We start from the raw sequence: 21,816 nt of genomic DNA on the forward strand, positions 1-21,816 counted from the left end.
CACACACACACACAACAGGGAACCAGTGTGAGACGGATGATTTGATTCCACTTGAAGAGGCAGGTGCCCTGGAGGTCTGCCACAGAGACAGCTCTTTGAAGCTGATGGAGAGAGAACGATGGAGGTGGAGGCGAGATGGAGGAGCGCTCGGTCAGAATAGAGGAAAGACAAGACATTTGGGAGCAGAGTAGACAGGAATGGAAAAAATAAGGCGGGGGGGGGGGGATTGCTTTTTCACACACAACCACTTTCTGTCCATTTCTTGTGTTTGGTCAAACAACATGGGACACATCAGTCACGCAGAGAAGCTCCTAGCTGGCTCAAAAGAAATTCCCCACATGAGAGATATGGACGAGAAGATACTGTAGCCCGCGTGGGAAAGCTCTCGAGGGACTATTTTCTTCTGAATAGCGCTAATGGTCTTGGCAACTTCATGAAATTCTTTTAAAGTGAAGTAGTGAAATGTAAAAGCTTTGATTATTTGATTGATTTGGATTATTGTTGTATTGTTGAGTATCCTAGCACATGTAGTATGTAACACGGGCTGCCATCTTTTCAAGTTACCGCTCCGCTTCCTCCTGCTTTCCCCCTCCATCTGTCTCCCTCCTGCCCTCCCTTGATCTCTCTCTCTCTCTCTATCTATCCATTTGTACATCTGCACCTGTTCTCTTGGCTTTCATCTGGCTTCTTCACCCGGTTGACTCCTGCTGCTCCTGTGTCTCGATCCATTGAACTCAACATTCACTTTAATATTGTCTTATTTTTAATTGTCAGCAATTTATTCTCCTTCCAATACATACTGCATGCAGGAGTCGCACAGAATTAAAATAAGAACTGATTAAAGTGACACAAGCTGCAATATATATATAAGTATGAATGAAACTATGGCACAACTACATGACTATGTCAAAAGTGCATGATTTAAAGCTGCAGTAAAAGGACTTTCAAGAACTGCAGCGACGACGAGACAAAGCACCGAAAGCCCCCCCCTTTCTCTATTTCTATTTCTCTCTCTCTCTCTCCCATCCACTTCCTCCTCCGCCGCTGGATGCTGCGTCAGGAGGCGCGAGGCTCCGTCTGGATGGATTCCGACTGAGCAGCCACCAGTGCAGGGGAGAAGCGGCCTTGGCACGGAGGTAACCTGTTGTTATTGTTATTATTGTCGATCCATTCAAAAGAAAAAAAATCGTATCGTGCAACTTGAATGAAGGGAGGATAATTGGACAAAGCACTGCTGGAAACAAACAATGGTCGTTGAGATGTAGCGTTTGCTTTTCTTTCTAAAAGGGCGCTAGAATGTGTGTTGTTCAACATGCACGAAAAAGAAGAACATATCTGCATGTGTTTAAAAAAAATTTTTTTTCTAAAAAAGATCTAAAAGCTTTGATTACGCTTCAATGAATGTTTTTTTTTTTTTAATTTAAAGCAAGGAGCTCGCGGGCGCCCACACTTGGTGGTCATTGGAATGGCTTCCAGCTGCAAATAAACAGGAGCTTTTAACCCAATCAGCGCGCCTCAGGGAATAAACCTAACATGACCTCTTTACTAATTAGCTGCGTCAATTTTCATCGGATGGCAGCTATATTTATACATGACATCATTTTTCTTATAACAGTAGGTTTATTTTGTGATTGTAATGAAGCACAAACTACAATATTATCTACAAGCATGATGTGTGGATTGTATCTACTGTTTGTACTCCCTCTGTAAAGTCTAAAAAGTGCTGAGACTGACATCACATTGTTCATTTGTAGCCAAATCTTGAATTCATAACACAATTTCTCCTTTGCTGAGTGCAGGACATTCAGCTGGCTTCTTTTGTCACCGTGCTTGTCGGCGAATAGGCCACACGCAAATGTTCCCACGTCTCGTCGAACCTCGGCTTGTCTCCATTTCTGAAGGCTTATGGCGGCTCTCTTCTTTTTCCACGTAGTTCCCATGATTCCCGCTTCCTTGCATCATCCAAGAGTTTCCCGCCTGTCTGCCTCACCGGTCGTGTTCGACATGCCCGCTCCCGGAAGCGCCTAGCGAGCGTCCTCCCACTCGGCTGCGGAAGATGGACGCGATGGGAGCAGAGCGTCGCAGACCCACCCCGGCGCAGACGCCCGAGGAGAGGGACGTGTGGAGGGATGGGGGCAGAGCCGGATGGAGGGATGCGGGGAGAGAAGGAGGATGGAGGGATGGACGAGAGAGCGGAGTGGTGCAGAGCTACAGTTTTGACTCCTACCAGCTGGAGGAGGAGGAGATCAGCAAAGATGTCCCGGAGAGAGGCGTCTTGGCGCTGTCTGAGCCCGGTGAGGAACTATCTGACCTGCCATTTTTAAAAAAGGAGCAGCGCATTTGGGAAGGAACGAGCGTGTGTCCGTGTCGAGGAAGAACCTTGTTAACAGAAAACTGCCGTGTTGCTTATTCATTCACGCTGTAGAGATGCCAAGCTAATCAGATAAGCTCCACCCCCCCCCCACTAGCTGCCAATTACTTCATATCGGTGGGGTAATCAAAATTCTGAGCCAACAGATGCAGTCAACCTTCTTAACATGAATGTCAGGGGAATTCATGCTTTCAGTTTTTACTCAATAAGGTCCATTTTTTATCCACACAATTTCCTTCTTCAAGCAGTTCCAAAAATGAAGAAGTTGTAAATTGACTTGAATGAAGATCCAGTGTGTCATTTGATATATAGTTTTTTCTTCCTTCCTTCCCGCTCAGACTTTGAGGAGCCGATCCCTGACGACCGTTACCATGGCATCTACTTTGCAATGCTATTGGCTGGAGTGGGCTTCCTGCTGCCCTACAACAGCTTCATCACAGACGTGGACTACCTTCACCACAAGTTCAAAGGTACGACGTGAATGTGAAAGCAACTTTTATGGAAGCCACGTCAACAACGTATGAACACAGGGACGTCCATCGTGTTCGACATGAGCCTGACATACATCCTGGTGGCTCTTTTGGCCGTCCTTCTCAACAACGTGCTGGTGGAGAGACTCAGCATGCACACCAGAATCACTGTGGGTGAGTCGAAAATTAACCTACAGAGAAAAACAAAGGTGAGCGTCAATATACAAAATGAATACGTCTAAAATAGCAGCATCTGAGGAATCTCATATCAAATATGAGAAATTTAGTTGGTCATAAAAGTGCACATATGTAAGGATATGAGGGATACAATAGAACAATAAATGGCCAATTTGGGCGGAATTTGATTGACAAGATTAGATTAGTAACCCATAACAGTCTGCAGGATAACTGAGTTCATTCCAATTGACTCAACACAGGTTCATAAAGTTTGTATGTTTTGGTTGTTTGTGCAGGCTACATTTTAGCATTGGGACCTCTGATGTTTGTCAGCATATTTGACGTGTGGTTGGCAAAGTTCACGACCGGTCAAGCTTATATCGTCAACCTGGTCTCAGTGGGAGTAGTTGCCTTTGGATGTACAGGTAAGTAAACCAGCAAACGTCAATCAAATCAAATCATGGAATTTTCTGTTTGAACCACTCCCTCATCCATTTCCAGTTCAGCAGTCCAGTTTCTATGGTTACATGGGGATGCTGCCCAAGAGATACACACAGGGGGTGATGACCGGAGAGAGTGAGGACAAAAATATCCAAGTGTTCCACTATCTTACCTCCGACGTCCTCTCGTACATGTCAAAACCTTCATCTTCTTCTTCATCCAGGCACTGCCGGTGTCATCATCTCCTTATCTCGCATCTTCACCAAGCTGCTGATCCCGGACGAGAGGAGGAACACGCTCATCTTCTTCCTCATCTCCATCGGCATGGAAATGCTGTGCTTCCTCCTTCACCTGCTGGTGCGCCGCTCCCGCTTCATCCGTTACTACACCAGCCAAGGGCAGGGCAGGGGTCAGGGTAAGGGCCACGACCCCCACGGAAACTCCACCGGCTACAGGGTTCATCACGACGTCACGGCGGAGGAGGTGAAATTTGTAAGTTGGAAATTCTCATCGCACGCCTGCCTCCAAACAAATGGTCACTGTTGTGTGAAAGGGACGGACTTCATTGTGTTGGTTGCCAGGGGAAACACATCATGGCTATAATCAGGAAGAGTGCTTCCTTCTGGCTCTTGAGACCCTTTAATCAACTAATGGATGAGTGTGCGCGCCCGTGTGTGTTGACATCAACATGCAGTCAGTCAGAGTGACTTGCTCATAGCCATTGTAAATAAGAGGAAAAACAAGAAGACATACAAGCCATCAAGTGTTGCCGGTTCCTCCTCAGGGGAACGGCGGAATGGGGCCACCCACAACAGAAGACGGCAATGAGGACTATGTGGGTGGGACGTATGTGCGATTTGACGCCCCAAAAATTAAGATCAGAAGAACCTGGCCCGGTGTTCGAGGTACGTATCGTCAATGAATTTTTTTTTTCACGTGTGCTCAACCCACTTTTAATTCAGCATTTCATCTGGTCCTCTCTGACCAGACCTGATTTTGCATCGTTACGTGGTGTCGCGCGTGATCTGGGCCTACATGCTCTCCATCGCGGTGACCTACAGCATCACCCTGTGCTTGTTCCCCGGCCTGGAGTCGGAGATGAGGAACCACACCTTAGGGGAGTGGCTGCCCATCCTCATCATGGCCACCTTCAACATGTCCGACTTTGTCGGAAAGGTCTCGGCACCCTTACGAATAACGTTGAGGGATATGGAACCAAAACAAAAGAAGCTTAAGAAGCGTGGCGTGTTTTCAGATCCTGGCCGCGCTGCCCTACGACTGGTCCGGAGGCCGCCTGCTTTTCTTCTCCTGCCTGAGGGTTGTCTTCATCCCTCTGTTCATTATGTGCGTGTACCCGGCGCACGCGCCCACCCTGGCCCACCCCGCCTGGCCGTGTCTCTTCTCCTTGCTGATGGGCGTCACCAACGGCTACTTTGGTTCCGTGCCTATGATTCAGGCTGCTGGCAAAGTGGCGCCGGAACAGAGGGAGCTTGCAGGTAAGATAGAGACAGCTGAAAAATCCACCGCAGACCTGTGATGAAGTATTTTTTTTTGGGGGGGGCGCAGGTAACGTGATGACGGTCTCCTACATGACTGGCTTGATGGTGGGCTCGGTGGTGGCGTACGCAGCTTACAGCTTCACGGCTCCTCCCGGATCAGGCTTCTCTACGTTCCACTTACAGGCCAACACTACCGGCTTTTGAATGTCCTCACACGGTAACCGTGTTTAGACGCAAACACGTGCAACATTAGCAGGAGAGGCTTGCCTTCTCTGATTTGAAGGAAATAACATTTCATATCTTTCCAATCTCCAGCCAGGATGAGCGAGTGAAGAATTTGGGGATCTCAATGGACTTTTCTCCCGAAATCTTCAGTGGTATCACTGTGAGTGGATGAAAAAACGTTTTAAGTGACTTTTTCTCATCCAAAAGGACATTTTTATGTCTTTATTTAATTTTTCAAGTTAGAGGCTGAGCAACTATGTAGTAAAGTAATGTTGATCTGACTATCTAACATCGACCCTATCGATTTTTCATGGAGAAGTATTGCTCATCTGTCCCCACCAGCTTCTGCTCAGTGTTCTTTGTCTTGTATGTTGTGATCATTTTTTTTTTTAGCTGAAATGTCCTCCATGTGAGTGGAACCACCAAAATTGAACAAACCAAGTTGTTCTCACTTTCAAAAAGTCGGTGACCCCTGTTATCAAGAATTTATGATGGGGATAGTTTGAGAGCGTAAAAAATGAAATCACAGTGTTACTGGAAAATTGTTTTGAAATCAATCAGCACCACAGAACACTGGTGTTCAACTTTGGAGGTTCCCAATGTTACATTATGAGGGGTAAAACAATGTGCCAAAAATAGCTACCTTTTTCCAAGTCATGTTATGAACTGACAAAAGAGGGAATGTAAAATCCAATGTGTTACTTTCAGAACCTTGTAAATATATTTAAGAATGACATTTAAAAGAGTGCCGATGTGCCAGGGCTACTGACGTTTTTTTAGTTCATTAATTCTGTATAACTTATAAAGATGTGGAACTTTCCTTGTGTTTCCTGCCTATTGTTGTCGTTTAAATAATCGTGTGGAGCAGTGGGACAAAAACAGTTGAGAGTTTCACAACTGGTTGGACTTGTTTCGTCAACCATGGAAGGAGCAAAAACATGACAATTGTTATATCATGCTTGCAAAGTTAAGCAAATAGCCTTTAGTCATCATAGGAACATTTCAAATGATATATTGCTGGATCCAAAGTTGTCTCCTGTGGCGTTTTCCTTTTCTTTAGTGTTTTGTTTTTCAAGCTGTATTGGTTCAGTTGTGTTTTGTTTTGTTTTCTTTCAGTGTCGTTTTGAGGGTTTATGGAATATTTGAATAATATTTGATGGTGGAAAGATGAATTGCAGTGCACTTTGTATGTCAGCTAAGCTCTACAGCTGGCGTTGACTGAAACTGAGCATATAAGAATGGGAAAAATAAATCTATTATCAAAGCATGTCATTTCATTCCAGACTCTTACTCACAGGCTCAGTGTTTGTTTTGTTTTTTTGGAGGAGAAATATTGAGAAGCGTTTTTTTAAAAAAAAAAAGTCAACTTCTGATAATGTAATTGTTTTAGTGGTGTGCTCAAAAATAAAAAAGGAGCGAGACCAAAAAAGATGAATTTAAGTTGCTATGAACCGCTTTCTCGCTTGTGACGCGTTTTGACCTGCAGAGGGCAGCATCGGACTACGAATGACTTTGATTGTTTCCATGGTGATGACCTCAGGCTGACAAAGAAACCATGACAGCCTTAAGGTTACGTGAATACGGCCAGAACACAACCCACCTAATCATTTCATGGGATTTTTTTTTAAAAGCCTTGCTTTATATGGTGATTTTTCATACTGTATTGGTTTGTCACGTGACGTGCTGTCCATTCGCTCCGGAACTGACGTCACGTAGCTTAAAAAATCAACAACCGGTGGTAAAAGCCACCTTCGGAAGACGCAGTCTGTGAATTTGGATACAGGGATTATGTATTCCAATGCTACCGAAAGCTTGATTAAACAAGCAAGGTAAGGCGACCTAACAGCTACTCGTTACATGCACTCATTTGACGGTAACATTATGTTACCCCTGTTTAGGTGATAGAAAAGAAGCATCCATCTTTCTTAATTGACACAAATGTAACCAAAATGTCATCGATGATTTGATGAGTGTGGGTGTCAACATTTCAGGGAGATCCAGGAGTCTGAGTTGCACAAGTTTTACAGTAGATTAATCAAGTTGCTCCAGGGGAAAGAGCATGGTCACGAGACTATTGACTCCTTGCAAAGACTGCGTCTCATCGTCTTTGCCACCAAATATACCAGAACGTAAGTGTGACAACTATCCAAAACAGTCACTCGTGAACTTTAGCTCACTTTTGTTTGCTTTCCAACGTAGTTCCCAAAATAGACCCTGTTTGATGAATGTTTTCTAGGTTGCCCCCTGAGCTTCACAAGAGCCTATCATGGCTTCTCTCTTCCCCTGTGGAGCAACTTCAAGTGCTGAGCTCAGCTGTTCTCAGAGAGACACTCCCCCTCGCTGCTCAGGCGGAGAACTACAACCAGGACGGAAACAGTCAACTGAACACTCACGCGGCTGCCGTGTTGCTTTCTCAAGTGCGCTGATGTCTTATTTGGCTGAAATTGTCCCAGCATTACCAACGAGTAGCCCGCATTCTGCTTCAAACAGGCTGGATCTGGAGATGATCTGTCAGCTCTCTGCACTCAGCTACTCCGCGGTTTGGACAACCGAGCCTCAGAAGGACCGACGAGCCACTCGCTCCCGCACACCCTGCCCATTGTCAACTCCATCCTCACACACAGCCCCGGGAGCCTCTCCGAAGGTAACAGAGACACATTCATATCATTTAGTGTTTAAAAGCTTTTAACCCTAAATGATTCATTCTTCCCTCGCACGTGAATGACTTTTCAGATAACGTAACCCTCCTTAGTAAAAAGCTTGTCGATTGGCTGCGTTATGCCAGCACTACGCAAGGGGGCGGGGCTTCCTCCGGAGGATTCTTCACGGGCTCCAGGTCACGTCAGGTACGCATTAAAGTGATATCAAGAAGGTAGCGCTTTTTTGCACAAATATCTTTTGTCATTGGTGTCTCGTTAGCCGCTGCCTATTGCCGAGCTGGACGGGACGGTGTCGGGAGATTTCTTCACGGTGCTGTGTGTCGGTCAAGGCTTCACCGAAGACCAGTGGATGAACGTTTACTCCTTTTCCATGCTCCGACATTGGCTCCTCACGTTCCACTCTGTGCCCGGTGGCACCATAGCAGACACGGGTAAGAAGTGTGGGCTGTTGTTTGGCTGGTTGCATTTTACAGCAGCAGGTGGCGGGCAAGGCAGGAAAAAACACATTCAGGATGACTTTTGTTTTTATCATTCTACAGCAAACAGATTACAGCTAAGTCTCTCCCTCTCTCACTCAATTTCTAATGGTAAGAAGTGGATTTGACGCCCCCGCCTTCCTTCCTTCCTTCCTTCCTTTCTTCCTTCCTTCCTTCTTTCCGCATGTGCCACGAAGAAGCCCAATCAATACACTTGTAAGCTTTCTGCCCTTTGTGTCTGATCATTAAGATGACACTTGAGCCCTGAAATCGAACTTTTTGCGTTTCCCACTGCCTCCAGTTCATGAAAGAAAATTGTTCCATTGTTGCAGCATGAGCAGAACTGGCTTCTTTGAGCTGTATGCCACACACAGCTCATTATTGATCATTGCAAAGTCCTCTTGTAATTTCAGTGAACCCGTTACCGTGGCAACGGGCCAACCGGTGCCGCGCCGTCAATGATAATCCCGTCCGCTCGTGACCTGCTGCGTTGCAGACGATCGGTCGGAGATGGACGGCTCTGTGGTTTCCATGGTTTCCGTCACGTCGTCGTCCAGCCGCCTGCTGCCTCCCAAGGAGCGCCTAAGAGAGAAGGCCTTCCAGTACTGCCAGCGCCTGGTGGAGCAGAGTGATCGCAGTATGTGTTTGTCCTGGTCAAAATGCAAATGGCTTCTTCTCTTTAGCTTTCAATGTGTCTTTCAGAGGCTCAGAAGAAGATAGATGCAGATCTGCAGAAAGCTGTGAGCTCAACTTTCGTTTGCCGCTGTGGTCGACACGTTGCAATTGTGATCTCTGGTTTGCTCTCTTTCAGTGTCTGGCGGAAGCCGTGTGCATCCTGGACTACGTGTGCGTGGAGGATCCGTCTTTTGTCTACCGAGTGTTCCCGTGCATCAAGGCGCTTTTTGGTCGTCTCAGCTCCGACTTGTCCTTCGCTAGAGTCCTGCTGCCCGTGGCGCAGTTCTATCTCAATCATGGCACGTATAAACACACACACGACATTATGGTCATATGGGCTCATCTACTGTCATTCATAATACACTCTTTGAAATTTTTCCCAAAATATAAAGGATCTTTTGGCCCTCTTTGTGCCTGCAGTGTGTTGATTAGCTGCTAGACAGTCTTAGCGTGACAACAAAAATAGGTTGTGGCTTGTCAGAAAGGAAACTTGCCTTCACTCACTTGCCAAGAACACAAAAGTGCTGGAAGATTGTTCTCCTTTATATGCTTCTCCAGCCAATTATTATTATTATTATTATATTTGGCTTGATTTGAAATTTCAAAATGAACTTAAATGCACTGTAAGCTTTACTTCTTTTTTTTTTTTTCTCTCTGTTTAGGTGAAATGGCCGCCGTGGACTGCGATTGTGTATGGAACCTAGTTTTGGGTCGGTTCCCCGCCGAGCTTTTCAACGAGCCTTTCCTGGCGCATGAGCTTCTGCGCTTTCTGCGACTAAACGTGGAGAACGTGCAACTCCGAGTTCCCCAGTACATACGCCACTTCCCAAATCTTCTCAAGGTGAAATGCCGGAGAAAAACTTGCTGCCCCAACTTGTGAATACATACCTGTGTTTTCAAGGTTTTGATTTGTGTCTCTGCAGTTTTTAGCGTGGGACAGCCCCGCGGTGATTGATGACTTTGTTGATCTGCTGCCCTCTATGGTGACATCGGGTACTGCATTGGAGCTGCTGCATACTTTGCTGGATCTCCCCTGTCTTTCTGCTACTCTGCTCTTGCAACACAGGTGCCCATGTGACACACGAGCATTTCCTATATTTAACCCCAAAAAAGTATTAGGTCATGGCAATTGAGTTTTTTTTTTTTTTTTTACTTTGCGCCCAGATCGATGTGTCTGCCCATTTCCGATTCGGGAGGGCGCAACCTGGCATCAATGAACGCATTCCGAAACCCATCCTTCCGAGGGCTTTTCCTCTTTCTGCTTCGAGGTGAAGCGGGCACAGGTGAGCGAGCGCACGATATTTCGACCCAAAACATTCTGAGCGTATTGCATTGTTGATGTTTTCCACAGGTGACACAATTGACCGACTGAGCACGCTCCTCGAGCTGTTATCCGAGGCTGCCGATTGGCCCAGAGTCGTACAGTGCGCCCAGACTGTCCCCATTTTGCTGCACGTTTTTTTCAACACAGTCATCAATGTGAGGAAAAGGAAATGTTCCAGAACTCCGTTCGAAAAAGGGAATTGATTAAGACTCTGAGACGGTCGGCTCTTTGCTTTAGGTTGCCGACAGGAGCCTTTTAGGCCAGGTGCTTTTGGTGACGCTGGAGAGGAGCAGCCTCCTCCTCAACATCCCTAAATACATCACGGAGATACACAGGTACACAACCAGCGTGCCGATCCGCCGTCCGAGTCACCCAAACGTGCGCATTTTATCTGCAGAGTGTTCAGCCGTCAGCTGATCAATCTGTGCAAACTCCACCCCTCTTTGGTCATTGACCAATCCCACGAGCTCCTGGAGTTTGCCGGGGCCACGTCCAATGTGTACAACAAACAAGAGATCTACACGCATGTGGTAAGAAGAATGAAAGTGATCAGAGTAGTTTCAGACTCCAAATTCACAACACGGATTCAAGTGTGACGTGGAAAGCGGAATCCCTCATAGCCGCAAAGGGGCTCCGATATTAGTCGTCCCGATACTTTTGTCAATGCAGAGTACTTTCAGTTTCAGTCCCAAATAAAAGTCATCTGTTTTCAGGTTTTGGTGCTGGGGGAGTACCTTTCTGTGTCCTATGACTCCCGCTGCTCCACCAAGCTCATCACTTCCTGTTTTGAGACTTTGGAGGCAGTGCTTTTTGAAATCACGTCGTCCGCCCCGCACCCGGGAACCGGCTGCCCCGCCCCTCGCGCCATCACCACTCTAATGAGCGCCCTCGCTAAACTGGCGTCCCGATCGCACGATCTGATACCCAGGTGGCGTCGACTGCACGTTTGGAATCCCTCGTGATTGGACGTCAATGTATGTTTGTTGTGTCCATCGCAGGGTGTCGCTGCTCCTCTCCAAGTTGAGAAACGTATCCGGCGTTTCCTGGTGCGAGGACGACGAGGACCTGGATTCCATATTGACTCTCGGGGAGGAGCTGTGCGCTCTCCTGAAGATGCCCGGCGTGGCTCAGAGCGTCCTAAACCCACCGGCGCACGTCAGCGCGCCCCGGTGGCACCGAGACACCAACGTGGCCGTGCCGCTCCAACTGCGAGCGCTCACCAGACTCACGCATGCTCAACACACAGCCACTTCGCCGTCGCCCCACACGGGCACGTAAACGAACATCGAAGCAATCCAAAAAAGATACTCCCTCCCCATCGGTGTAATATATTATCTCTTTATTCTATGTTGCGACATATCAGAAATAAAAATTGACAAAATAGATCATCTGATTTGTGTAAAAAAAAAAAGAAATATTCTAAGTCTCCAGAGCCCAGTTAGAAAATGGGTCAAGTGTTTGTATGACAGCATTTTTGAGGTGTACAGGAAATGCAGAAAGTGCTTTGACAAAAACATCAGAAAAGAAAAAGGCCATTTATAATACAGTTGTCATCAATTGGGATTTTCTGACTTCAAATGAAATTTGCTTTCAGTTATTCCAAGTGAAATTATTGGCACATTATTCGTGGAAAGGATACCAAAGTGCATCAAACGAAATATTTCTTTTGGTCTTAAAACTATTTGACCAAATATTGGTCATCTGAACATCTTTAGATGCTGTAACTGAGGTCATGAAAGAAAATGATTGCTTGATTACCAGCTAAAATGAGACTTTCTGAAATAAAACAAGATTAGTGATTCATTTATGTCAGACCGCCGAGTTTGTGCTTTCTCAAGCGCACCAGAACGTCTCCGCATCACCTGGAGGTTTCCAGCAGTGGCCGAGGCAAGTAGAGGTACCTCCAGATGGCGTAGTAATGGATACCTGCTCCGGCTGCCACGAAAAGATGCCAAATAGCGTGGGCGAACGGGACAAAGCCGTCGCTCTTGAAGAAGACCACACCCACGGCGTAGAAGAACCCTCCCATGGCAAGTTCACACACTCCTGCGTGGTCCATCTGCAACATTAGATTGGTGACCTCATACTTTCCTCATAATATTTCAATGATGATTTGACATTTTGTGTCCAATACCATTGACAGAATGACCAGAGCAGGAACTGCTCCCATGGCCACATATCCCAGCAACTCCAGCAGCTTGTACCTGCAGGTAGAATGGGCTGTTATTCCCCACCTTTTGATTGGCTCCAAACAAAATGTGCTTACCTCTCATGGAAGAAGAAGACATAGATGGATCCCAAACAAGCCATGACCCAGATGAGCCAGCGCATGTGGCACGTCCACGGGCCCAGCTCCCTCAGCATCAACCTGTCGGTGCGCGTCACACACACACACACACACACACACACACACACACACACACACACACACACACACACACACACACACAGCAAAACGTCACAGCGCCTCCGCCGTGACCTCGCTCAGCCGTCGCGTCGCATCATCGTTTCGTTTGTCTCCTCAACAGACTTACCAGGGAGAGTAGGAGGCTGCTATGAAGAAGTAGATGGCCATGCGGTCGCACATGTGGAAAAGTTGCTCCACCTTCCTGCAAAAAGGTCAAAAGACAAGCATATTAGTTTTAGTCCGAACAAATTTCATCAAACTCAAGTGATGTAATGTTACTCAACATTTCAGTGGCCTCATTTTTTTTTTTCATAGTTCATAGCCAGGTCACATCTGGTGTGTATCTTAACACCTCTGGCTATGTCATAATTAACAGTCGAAGGAATAAACTGCACGCACAAACATTCACAACTGGCGTAGTAAAATGCCACATGTGAATCCAAGTCGCCCACACACACACACACACACACACACACACACACACACACACACACACACACACACACCTGAGGTGGCTGATTTTCCAAGCAGCAGTGTGGAAGAGCGTTGAGGTGACAAAGAGGCCAGTGAGTCCGCTGCCGTAAAGCCAAGCGGCAACGCGATGCCATTGGTCCCCTGACAGGAAGTACAGCACGGAACCACCCAGCAGGCTCGGGAGGATCCACAACTGGAAAAGCCAGGCAAGGAAACTTTATTTATACCGCACATTTGAGCCAATGTGCAATCTACTAGGGCTGTACTATAATTGCAATTTTTTTTCTTCCTTGTTTTTTTTGTCAAGGTCTCCCTGTTTTTTGAAACAAACACAATACTGATTAGAAAAACCTTGAAAAAGGTTTTGTCATTGTTTTCCTTTTTTTGTTCTCTCACTGCGCTCAGTACATTTGGTTTTCCCGACATCGTTCCCATTCCTGCCCGAGCTTTACCCAAGGTGAACATTTTGCTCCCGTCGCTTTCCTCCTGCTCTCTTCCATCTTTCATTCACTCGTTCAGGGCCGAAAGAGTGGTGGGATTACAGCGGATTAGGGAACGCTACAAGCGGAATGAGGGATTACAGCCCACTGTCCCGAGCTGAGAGCCCCAAATCCTCACTGTTCTGCCTCAATCCTCAACTGACATCACTTAGCGCAAATGTACAGTAGTTGCTCGGCAAGAAAAACGCTCCGACTCGCAACGCTAGCCTTTCCGGAATGGATATTTGTGTGTTTTTGCATCACTCACCCCATGTGTGGCGCAATTAGCAGCATGCTCATAATCGGTCGGTTGGTATCTCTTATTGGCTGGCGCCCTGCAATTCATAAACCTGAAAGGGAACCCACGTGTTAGTTGGTCATTAGGAGAAAAATGGATGTTGGCTAGTTGTTTTGGAACTTGTGTGGTATGTGGGCTCATTCTTGCAGGGTCTGAATGCTGCTAATCCACATCACGTTGTGGGAATTTGAACATGGTTATTTGGGAGTCTATGTTGCCATGGTTACCTGTGATTTGTCAACTCTTAAATCTCACCCAAGATTTTCATAAATGAAGCAATATTGCAGAAGGATCTAAGCGTGCCTTCGTCTCGCTTTGCATCTGTGTGCGCCATCTTAATCCCCAGGAAGAGGAAACACATCTGGAGATGTTACAAAACCACACTTAATGCAGCGAGATGAACTCACGCACACACACACACACACATTTGGCAGGGCCACAGGTGCGTCTGCGTGGCTCAGCTGTGTTATTTAATTCCACATGGCGAGCATGGATGGCGGGGATCTTGCGTCTCGCCCCCCCCCCCCAGCACACCTCCACTACATCTGTTTGTTGTAAGCATTAATGGTACACAACGGCGAGTATGGAACACAAAAGGCCTCTTGTGTAACGCCTCTTGTATAACGCCCGTACGATTCACGAGGCGGAAAGAACAAAAAAACGGCGAGGGAAGGAAGTTTAGGATGTTTTCCAGAGACCTTTCCCGTACTTCCTGACTATTTGTCACTGCCACACAAACTCCCTGGAGGCTCAAACGTGTTAGCAAATATTAACGTGGCTTATAAAAAGAAGAAATAAAGACAACTGATGTACGAGCGTTGGGAGCAGGCTTAACTTTGCTCTGTTGTGAAGCCATCAATGGACCTGAGTGTTACACCGCCATGTCCTCTAATTGCTTCTGACGGAATTGTGCGTGAGTGTGTTTGTGTAGTTGGACTGGAGGGAGGGAAGACTGATCAGAGGAGACATTGTTGTCAGCATCAGCGCAACTATTCTCTTTTCTGGCTTGGCCACTCACACACACTCACACATGTACTGTAGATGCCCATAGGTGTGTGTGTGTGTGTGTGTGTACATGTGCGTACTTCTCCCAAAAAGTAAGTGCTTGGCCATTTCAGCACATACCGTACATTAATAGGATCAGTTACATTGAAACTGTGTGTGTTTGCGTGTTGAGAGCGATTTGTTTTTCCAGTAATGCTCAAGTTCAAATCCACTGGGACTCCAACTTCGATTCTCACGATTCCAGTATTACAATCCCCCATGCGTGTGTACGTGATGGTGCATGTTTTGTTTTGTTTTGATTCGATTTGATATGAAGCTGCCCTGATCTCTATTTTCCTACCTGTTGTTTCCATTCTTCTAGTTCAAATCTTACTTTGACAGTGAATATAAAAAGTCTCCACACCCCTTTCAAATGTCATATACCCGTGTTATTAAAAAAAACAACAACATCTGACCAAGTTAAACTGTTTCGAACCTTTTTCTACCATGAATGTTATCTATAACCTGTACAGTGTTGATACTTCCTGACTGGAAAAAGTTTTTTTTTTTTTCCCTGCTTGAATTGTACGTCACATTAATGGTGGAAAAACTCATCTTGTTTTGTTAAGTTTTTGTTGTTTTAACAAAATGAACTGTCTTTCTATCCAGTGGTTTAGACACGTCCGTCTTACAGGAAAACTTTAAATAATAATAATAATAATAATAATTTGCATAGAACAGCATTTTAAGGAAGTAAAAAGACAATGCAAAAAAAAAAAAAAAAGTTCCGATTGAGATGCTGTCATTCCCACGCACACTCGCATACCAATCTCCGGCTCGGACCGTGCATGCGAATGGAGAATAATTGACTGGTACCTTCCAAATGTTGTTCCCTTTGCGTCCATCTTTTGCGCGTGTGCGTGCGAGTCTCCGTCTACAGACTCCCCATTCCGGATGTCCCACAGCCGTGCGCTTAAACACATAAGTCCAGGCGGCCCAAGAACAACAACAACAACAACAACAACCTGTAGGTTCGTTTCGGTTCAGTTCGGTTGGGTTCGGCCGATGCTACTGCAAAACAACGACAGAAGCGGGCGTCTACTCCACTTCAGCCCAACTTTTCACCAACGTGAGAGTGGACACAAGCTGCATTCCATTTGGCAAACATGGTTGGTGGTCGCTCTTGTGGGTCTGCGCAGAGTTCTGTGCAGAGTCTCAGATGTGCTCGGAGGATGTTCCGCCGGACCGGACTGGGCATGTAATCCCTCCTCCCCTCTCCTGGCCGATGATAACCCAGCAGCCAAACCAACCAACCAACCATCACTCCTCCCCTCACAATGTATCTCCTCCCTCAAGTCTGTACTGTATTTTAGCTGTAAATATTTGGAGAGGAAACACTGGCCAGTGGAGTGCAAATACAGAGCTGAGGAACCCCCCTCCAAACTGGCACCATCATAAATCAACCGCAAAAAGTTTCTTTGTAAAACTCTGTTCTGTGCAACCCAACGAGTCAAAACGCTGTTTTGATTCATGTTTTGTTTGTGGTGTATAAATCAAACAGGCAAAATCCAAATGTCGTGCACAGCTTTACTTTCTGTTTTCCACAATAAGAATGTAAAAGCAAGTATTTTGGATGTGCCAGTGCTTACAAACGTCTGGAGGAAGCAGAAGGAACGACACAGATGTCACAGCCGAACAAAGATACAAATCAGTCCACTTGCTGTACTACCATGTATCGACAGCAGATAGCGCTGTGACATGACATCCTGGTTTGTGTTTGCACATGATTACAAACTTGAGCAGATATTTTCCCTAAAATAACAATTTAAGCGGCAGCATGAGCAGCATTCATAACCGTGGCAGAATTTTTTTTTTTTTTTTTCATGTGTTCAAGATCGCAAATGTGTCTCGGTTCCTTTAAGGGCGCCCACGCTTTTGTAGGCGCGCATGCGTAGATGCATGTATCAATAGCCCCTCCCCTCGGTGAAAAACAACAACAATCCTGTTAGCATTGCTATGATAGGCAGGCTGGCTAGCGCAATGGTTCCCTGAAGCTCAGCTGAACGTGTCTGGCCTTTAAACACATTACCAGACCAGCACCATCTATTTCCCCCGGGCCTTTAGACGTCGATGGTGCCGGGCTCATGAACTTGGCCAGCCTAAGCGGGGATGCGGGCGGAAGCCAGCTCCTCTTCGCCAACTTTAACCAGGACAATACGTAAGCCAAGGCCAGGCCGAGCCGAATGTAGGGCAGGCCAGGGCGGGGAATAACACAGGCACGCTCCGGGGAATGTTTGGTGCTACGGTGGGCCGTGCCATGTAGCTAGCTAAACAATTTAATGGGCTTTTCTACTTTATGACGCACTGACACTGCTAAATGAGACGTGGTCTGGCTATTATTTTTCTGAATGCCGAAGCTAATGTCCGAATATTATCCCTTGTCTAATTTTATTGCTGTAACTCGTGTAATATTGTCGGTGGTTAGCCGCTAGCTGCTAGGCTAACGTCATGTTGTGCTCTGGCACGCTAACTTTAGCGAGCGGAATAGGTTAGTAGTCACTCATTAAATTCACACAATCTTGTCTATTGCCTACTGTTTGACACAATATTTTGTCTATTTTTATGTATTGACATGCAGGCTTTTATACATTTGTTTCAGGCTAGGACGGTACAACGTTATTTATTATCATGTTTGTATTGTGTTGATTTGAAAGGTCCTTGGCTGTTGGCACCAAATCAGGATACAAGTTTTTTTCTTTGTCTTCTGTGGAAAAATTGGAGCAGATATATGAATGTAGTGAGTATCTTGATTCTAGTAAGAACATAAAACACTGTTCATAAATGACACGTGAAAGCTAATATGTGTGTATTTGTGTCACACAGCGGACACTGAGGATGTGTGTATTGTGGAGCGTCTGTTCTCCAGTAGTCTGGTGGCCATCATCAGCCTCAAGGCCCCCAGGAAGCTCAAGGTCTGTCACTTCAAGAAGGGAACTGAAATCTGCAACTACTCGTACTCCAACACAATACTTGCTGTTAAACTCAACAGACAGGTAAGAAGAGAAACGCACTCAACCGCTTCATTGCCGTGTCTTTCGTCTCCTTTTAAGCTCAATAACAGAAAAGATAAGATCGCTTTTTTTATGTGTGTGGTTTCTTCTACAGAGGCTGATAGTGTGTTTGGAGGAGTCGCTTTACATTCACAATATCCGAGACATGAAAGTGCTGCATACAATCAGAGAGACTCCACCCAACCCTTCAGGTTTGTACAAAGTCGTTTAACCTGAGTATTTAGGATAGAACTCTCCTTTATTGGATCTCTTTGAATGACTTGAATGTAAATTTGCTTTTGTGCACCTTCCTCCAGGGTTGTGTGCCCTGTCCATTAGTAACGACAACTGTTACCTGGCGTATCCTGGCAGTGCCATGATAGGAGAAGTTCAAGTGTTTGACACTGTCAACCTGGTGGGTGAACACCAAAACCACACTGCCTCAGAATGTTTCTTAAATAACGACAACAAGGATTTAAAAATATTTCAACTGGCTTACTTCACTTCAGTTGACAGCTTATTCCACCCTTGACACTTGTGTGTGTGTGTTTCAGCGAGCCGCAAACATGATTCCAGCCCACGACAGCCCATTAGCAGCTCTTGCTTTTGATGCCAGTGGAACAAAACTGGCCACAGCTTCAGAGAAGGTAGGAACCTGTTTTTTTTTGTTTTGTTTTTTCTTTCTCTCACTGCTCGCTGGAGTAAATCAAATCGCCTTGCCATTGCCTTCAGTTGTTATTTTCTTCTGCGTGTCTTATGTTTCACTTCCTCATCCCAGGGCACAGTCATCCGCGTTTTTTCCATCCCAGAAGGACAAAAACTCTTTGAGTTTCGACGAGGAGTGAAGAGGTGATGCGCTCGCTACAGTCAAAATTTCACACCGCACCCGATGTGTCGTTCTCTTATCTCTGCGGGGGGGGGGGGGTGTTCCTGGTCGTAGGTGTGTGAGCATCTGCTCCTTGGCCTTCAGCATGGAAGGCTTGTACCTGTCGGCCTCCAGCAACACAGAGACGGTTCACATCTTCAAACTAGAAACACAGAAGGAGAAGTATGTGTATGTATTTCAAAAAGATGGTTCTGCTCTCGAAGTTGCTGCTGCTAGCGGAGTAATTCACGTTGTATCTTATATATGTATCATGTATATTGTGTTTGTTTAGGCCAGCAGAGGAGCCCACCACATGGGGAGGGTACCTGGGTAAGGTTCTGATGGCGTCAACCACCTATTTGCCCGCCCAAGTCACGGAAATGTTTACGCAAGGGCGAGCCTTCGCCACCGTGAGACTGCCCTTCTGCGGTCATAAGAACATCTGCGCTTTAGCAATGTGAGTTCCTCTCTGTGCTAAATTCAGAAAATATGATGATGAGGAATGTGGTTTGTTTTTATAGTTGATTTGTATTGAAATCTCAGAGGGCGGTGAAAGTGATGAAAATGATGACATGATGCCGGATACAATCTTAGTTTTGTCTTTTTCGTAGGATTCAAAAGATTCCCAGGTTGCTGGTCGCAGCGGCCGATGGTTACTTGTATCTCTACAACTTGGATCCTCAAGATGGAGGGGAATGCACTCTGATGAAGCAGCACAGGTAACACACAAATAAGACCATATCGGGAGAAAAATCTGAAAGAGAAAGAAAAAAAAGAGAACCTCTGCTGTTGACCTCAGGTTAGACGGCAGTGCCGAGCCGCTTAACGAGATCTTGGAGCAGGGGTCACACGATCGCCCGCTTGTGGCGCAGACCTACAGCGCCGCCGTCACTAAAGGTACGTCGTCGCCAAGTGCTACACTCAGGCTCATCAACGAGGTCCTCGCAGGCTTTTACAAAAGGGGTAACTTAGTATTTCGTGTGGCCCATGACGTGACCTGTGAACTCACTCCCACCATCGTAGGCTACTGTGACGAGCAGGGCGCCGTGGGAGGGGCGGGGCTAGAGGAGGATCTCAATAGCTTGCGGCTAGAGGATGACAACGAGCAGCCGCCGCTCATCCTGGAAACTGACTGACCAAACTGACGGCCGCACCAACCAATCAGAGGGCTCCTCTGGCGCTGCTATCGATAAGTGACAAGAGGGGGGAGGGCAGGATCAGCGAGGGAAGTTCTTTTTTTCCCCTGTCGTTTTTTTTTTTTTTAAACACACCGAGTGCTCCGGAGCCTATCTGTTGTGGTTTGTCTCTTTACGTACACCTCGGCGTTTTATGGTCCTCCCTCCTCATCGTTCTCCTTTCCCCCCTCAGTTTAGTCTGCGCGGACCAAGCTGACTGCTTTGCATGTACATGTGCCAACCGCTCCAACAAAACAAACCCCAATGTGAATGAGAGTCTGTGAGCGTGCACGTTGGACTTTGGATCAAAATAGAACATGTAGCCGTGCTCTTCTAAGGACACACGTGAAAATTCTAGCTCTGTGTGTAAAAAAAAAAACAACCATTGTGTAAGTAAGTGCCTCTTGCCTCCCTATCATGTTTTCTGTTTGAGATCTCTGCATTGGCTTAATAAAATCTATTTTCATTTGTCTGATCTTAACCCCGACGGTGTGTACTGTACTCTCTTTTCTGACGCTTGGCTTTCTCACGTGCATACACAAACACACGGCGAGCACGTGTGTGACTTGATGCTTTCTGCTGGCGCAGTTGTGTTTTTGCGGAATTAGCTTCCCTTCATCACTTGTCGGCTCGTTGGACCCGCACGTCCTTGCTTTCCCTCCAATCAATGGTCAGATTCCAATTTTAATATTCTGGCTGTTTTTAAAACGCTACATTGGCATTTCTACGCGATGCTGTGTGAGCCTAGCCTGCATGATGTTGCTGTGGTTCTGTGCCTTGTACACTGAAGACATTTCATGGGTGGTGATCTTAAAAACTACAATCCGCACGTCTGTACATTTCCTGTCATGGCAGGTTTACACTGTAAATGGTTCTCCCTCTGACCGTAGACTCGAGTTGGACAATACATGACTTCAATTGGCGGTCTGCTGGTCTTAGATGTTAGTTTCAGTTTTCATTTTGGTGACTCAAGCCACTCAACAAAGATGACCTGTGGAGATTGGGAGTGTTGGGCTTTTTCTATTGATTTTTGTATCAAATGTGAAACATTTATTTGAAACCACAATAAAGAGAAAGGCCATGTTGATGCGTGGTGTCGTGCCATGACTGTGACTACATCAATTTACTGCTGATGTGAAAATAAGCAGACATAAGCCAGATGCAGAGCTGGAACAGAATTGATGTCAAGTAGAATAAGAGAAAATTGTGCTTTATAAAATTCAGCACAACAAGCAAGAGAGCAGCTGTACATTTGTTTGTTTGTCTTTTTTGGATGTGGGCATTACTTGTCTCATCCTATGTGGATTTACTGAATCGTGTGGCCTGAAAACAGTTTAATCAGAGGCTCCATTGTTCCACCCGCTAATGCTGCTGCCAGTAGCCAAGTCCATGCACATCAAGCACTTTCCTTCCAGAGAAACATTTGAAGCACATCATATGATAGACCATCAATGTCATGTGCTCACTGCGAACAGTCCTGAACACAAACATATGAATAAGTTATATGCAGATGGGCCCAATAATGTCTTGGCCCTAAATTAATAGACTGGTATCAATTTGTGTGCATTCTAGGCAAAACCACTTCAGAGGTCAACATACATAATGTTGAGAAAAACTATTGAAATTGAATCACGTTTCATGATTTGATAAGAAAACGTATTTTTTTTAAAAAGGGTGTGGTGTGTATTTCATTTTATTTTCATTTATAGTGAAAAATGAAATACTTGCACGGGCACGCCCACCGGACGCGAGCACGTACGGCGGTA

General features: G+C 46.0%; 4 protein-coding genes across 9 annotated transcripts; 3 read left to right on the forward strand and 1 right to left on the reverse strand.

The window, feature by feature from the left end:
* The first annotated feature begins 1,064 nt into the window (after positions 1-1,064).
* Positions 1,065-6,420, forward strand: slc29a4a (solute carrier family 29 member 4a). 2 transcript variants are annotated; one of them, XM_085934213.1, is made up of 12 exons: positions 1,065-1,136; positions 1,934-2,294; positions 2,710-2,841; positions 2,902-3,015; positions 3,315-3,443; positions 3,520-3,594; positions 3,683-3,951; positions 4,244-4,364; positions 4,448-4,635; positions 4,715-4,955; positions 5,026-5,175; positions 5,274-6,420. In XM_085934213.1, the coding sequence occupies exons 2-11, from the start codon at positions 2,057-2,059 to the stop codon at positions 5,160-5,162; spliced, it is 1,644 nt and encodes a 547-aa protein (XP_085790339.1). In that variant the 5' UTR covers positions 1,065-1,136; positions 1,934-2,056; the 3' UTR covers positions 5,163-5,175; positions 5,274-6,420. The 2 variants fall into 2 exon arrangements, with proteins under 2 accessions (XP_085790339.1, XP_085790338.1); XM_085934212.1 differs by having other exon boundaries at positions 5,026-6,420.
* A 454-nt stretch (positions 6,421-6,874) lies between these two features.
* Positions 6,875-11,699, forward strand: ap5z1 (adaptor related protein complex 5 subunit zeta 1). 2 transcript variants are annotated; one of them, XM_085934395.1, is made up of 18 exons: positions 6,875-7,012; positions 7,175-7,312; positions 7,420-7,600; positions 7,674-7,827; positions 7,917-8,029; positions 8,103-8,274; positions 8,383-8,430; positions 8,816-8,956; positions 9,022-9,059; positions 9,131-9,293; positions 9,657-9,835; positions 9,918-10,060; positions 10,159-10,277; positions 10,346-10,473; positions 10,556-10,653; positions 10,716-10,848; positions 11,032-11,246; positions 11,317-11,699. In XM_085934395.1, exons 1-18 carry the CDS (start codon positions 6,972-6,974, stop codon positions 11,594-11,596), a joined length of 2,484 nt encoding a protein of 827 aa, XP_085790521.1. In that variant the 5' UTR covers positions 6,875-6,971; the 3' UTR covers positions 11,597-11,699. The 2 variants fall into 2 exon arrangements, with proteins under 2 accessions (XP_085790521.1, XP_085790522.1); XM_085934396.1 differs by lacking the exon at positions 8,383-8,430.
* A 20-nt stretch (positions 11,700-11,719) lies between these two features.
* mmd2a (monocyte to macrophage differentiation-associated 2a) lies at positions 11,720-16,223 on the reverse strand. The gene is made up of 7 exons (XM_085934397.1): positions 15,837-16,223; positions 13,947-14,028; positions 13,232-13,392; positions 12,853-12,927; positions 12,585-12,686; positions 12,453-12,522; positions 11,720-12,377 (listed from the first exon to the last, which is right to left on the reverse strand). Exons 1-7 carry the CDS (start codon positions 15,941-15,943, stop codon positions 12,177-12,179), a joined length of 798 nt encoding a protein of 265 aa, XP_085790523.1. The 5' UTR covers positions 15,944-16,223; the 3' UTR covers positions 11,720-12,176.
* Positions 16,224-16,940: 717 nt separating this feature from the next.
* wipi2 (WD repeat domain, phosphoinositide interacting 2) lies at positions 16,941-20,537 on the forward strand. 4 transcript variants are annotated; one of them, XM_085934708.1, is made up of 12 exons: positions 16,941-17,178; positions 17,675-17,757; positions 17,844-18,013; positions 18,126-18,222; positions 18,328-18,425; positions 18,565-18,657; positions 18,789-18,859; positions 18,951-19,064; positions 19,168-19,332; positions 19,487-19,594; positions 19,675-19,772; positions 19,899-20,537. In XM_085934708.1, the coding sequence occupies exons 1-12, from the start codon at positions 17,105-17,107 to the stop codon at positions 20,009-20,011; spliced, it is 1,284 nt and encodes a 427-aa protein (XP_085790834.1). In that variant the 5' UTR covers positions 16,941-17,104; the 3' UTR covers positions 20,012-20,537. The 4 variants fall into 4 exon arrangements, with proteins under 4 accessions (XP_085790834.1, XP_085790836.1, XP_085790835.1 ...); XM_085934710.1 differs by having other exon boundaries at positions 20,244-20,537; XM_085934709.1 differs by having other exon boundaries at positions 18,951-19,058.
* The last annotated feature ends 1,279 nt before the right edge of the window (positions 20,538-21,816 follow it).

Source organism: Syngnathus leptorhynchus, chromosome 16 (genome assembly GCF_054491065.1).
Source record: "Syngnathus leptorhynchus isolate UIUO chromosome 16, UIUO_Slep, whole genome shotgun sequence".
In the NCBI taxonomy this organism is placed as follows: domain Eukaryota; kingdom Metazoa; phylum Chordata; class Actinopteri; order Syngnathiformes; family Syngnathidae; genus Syngnathus; species Syngnathus leptorhynchus.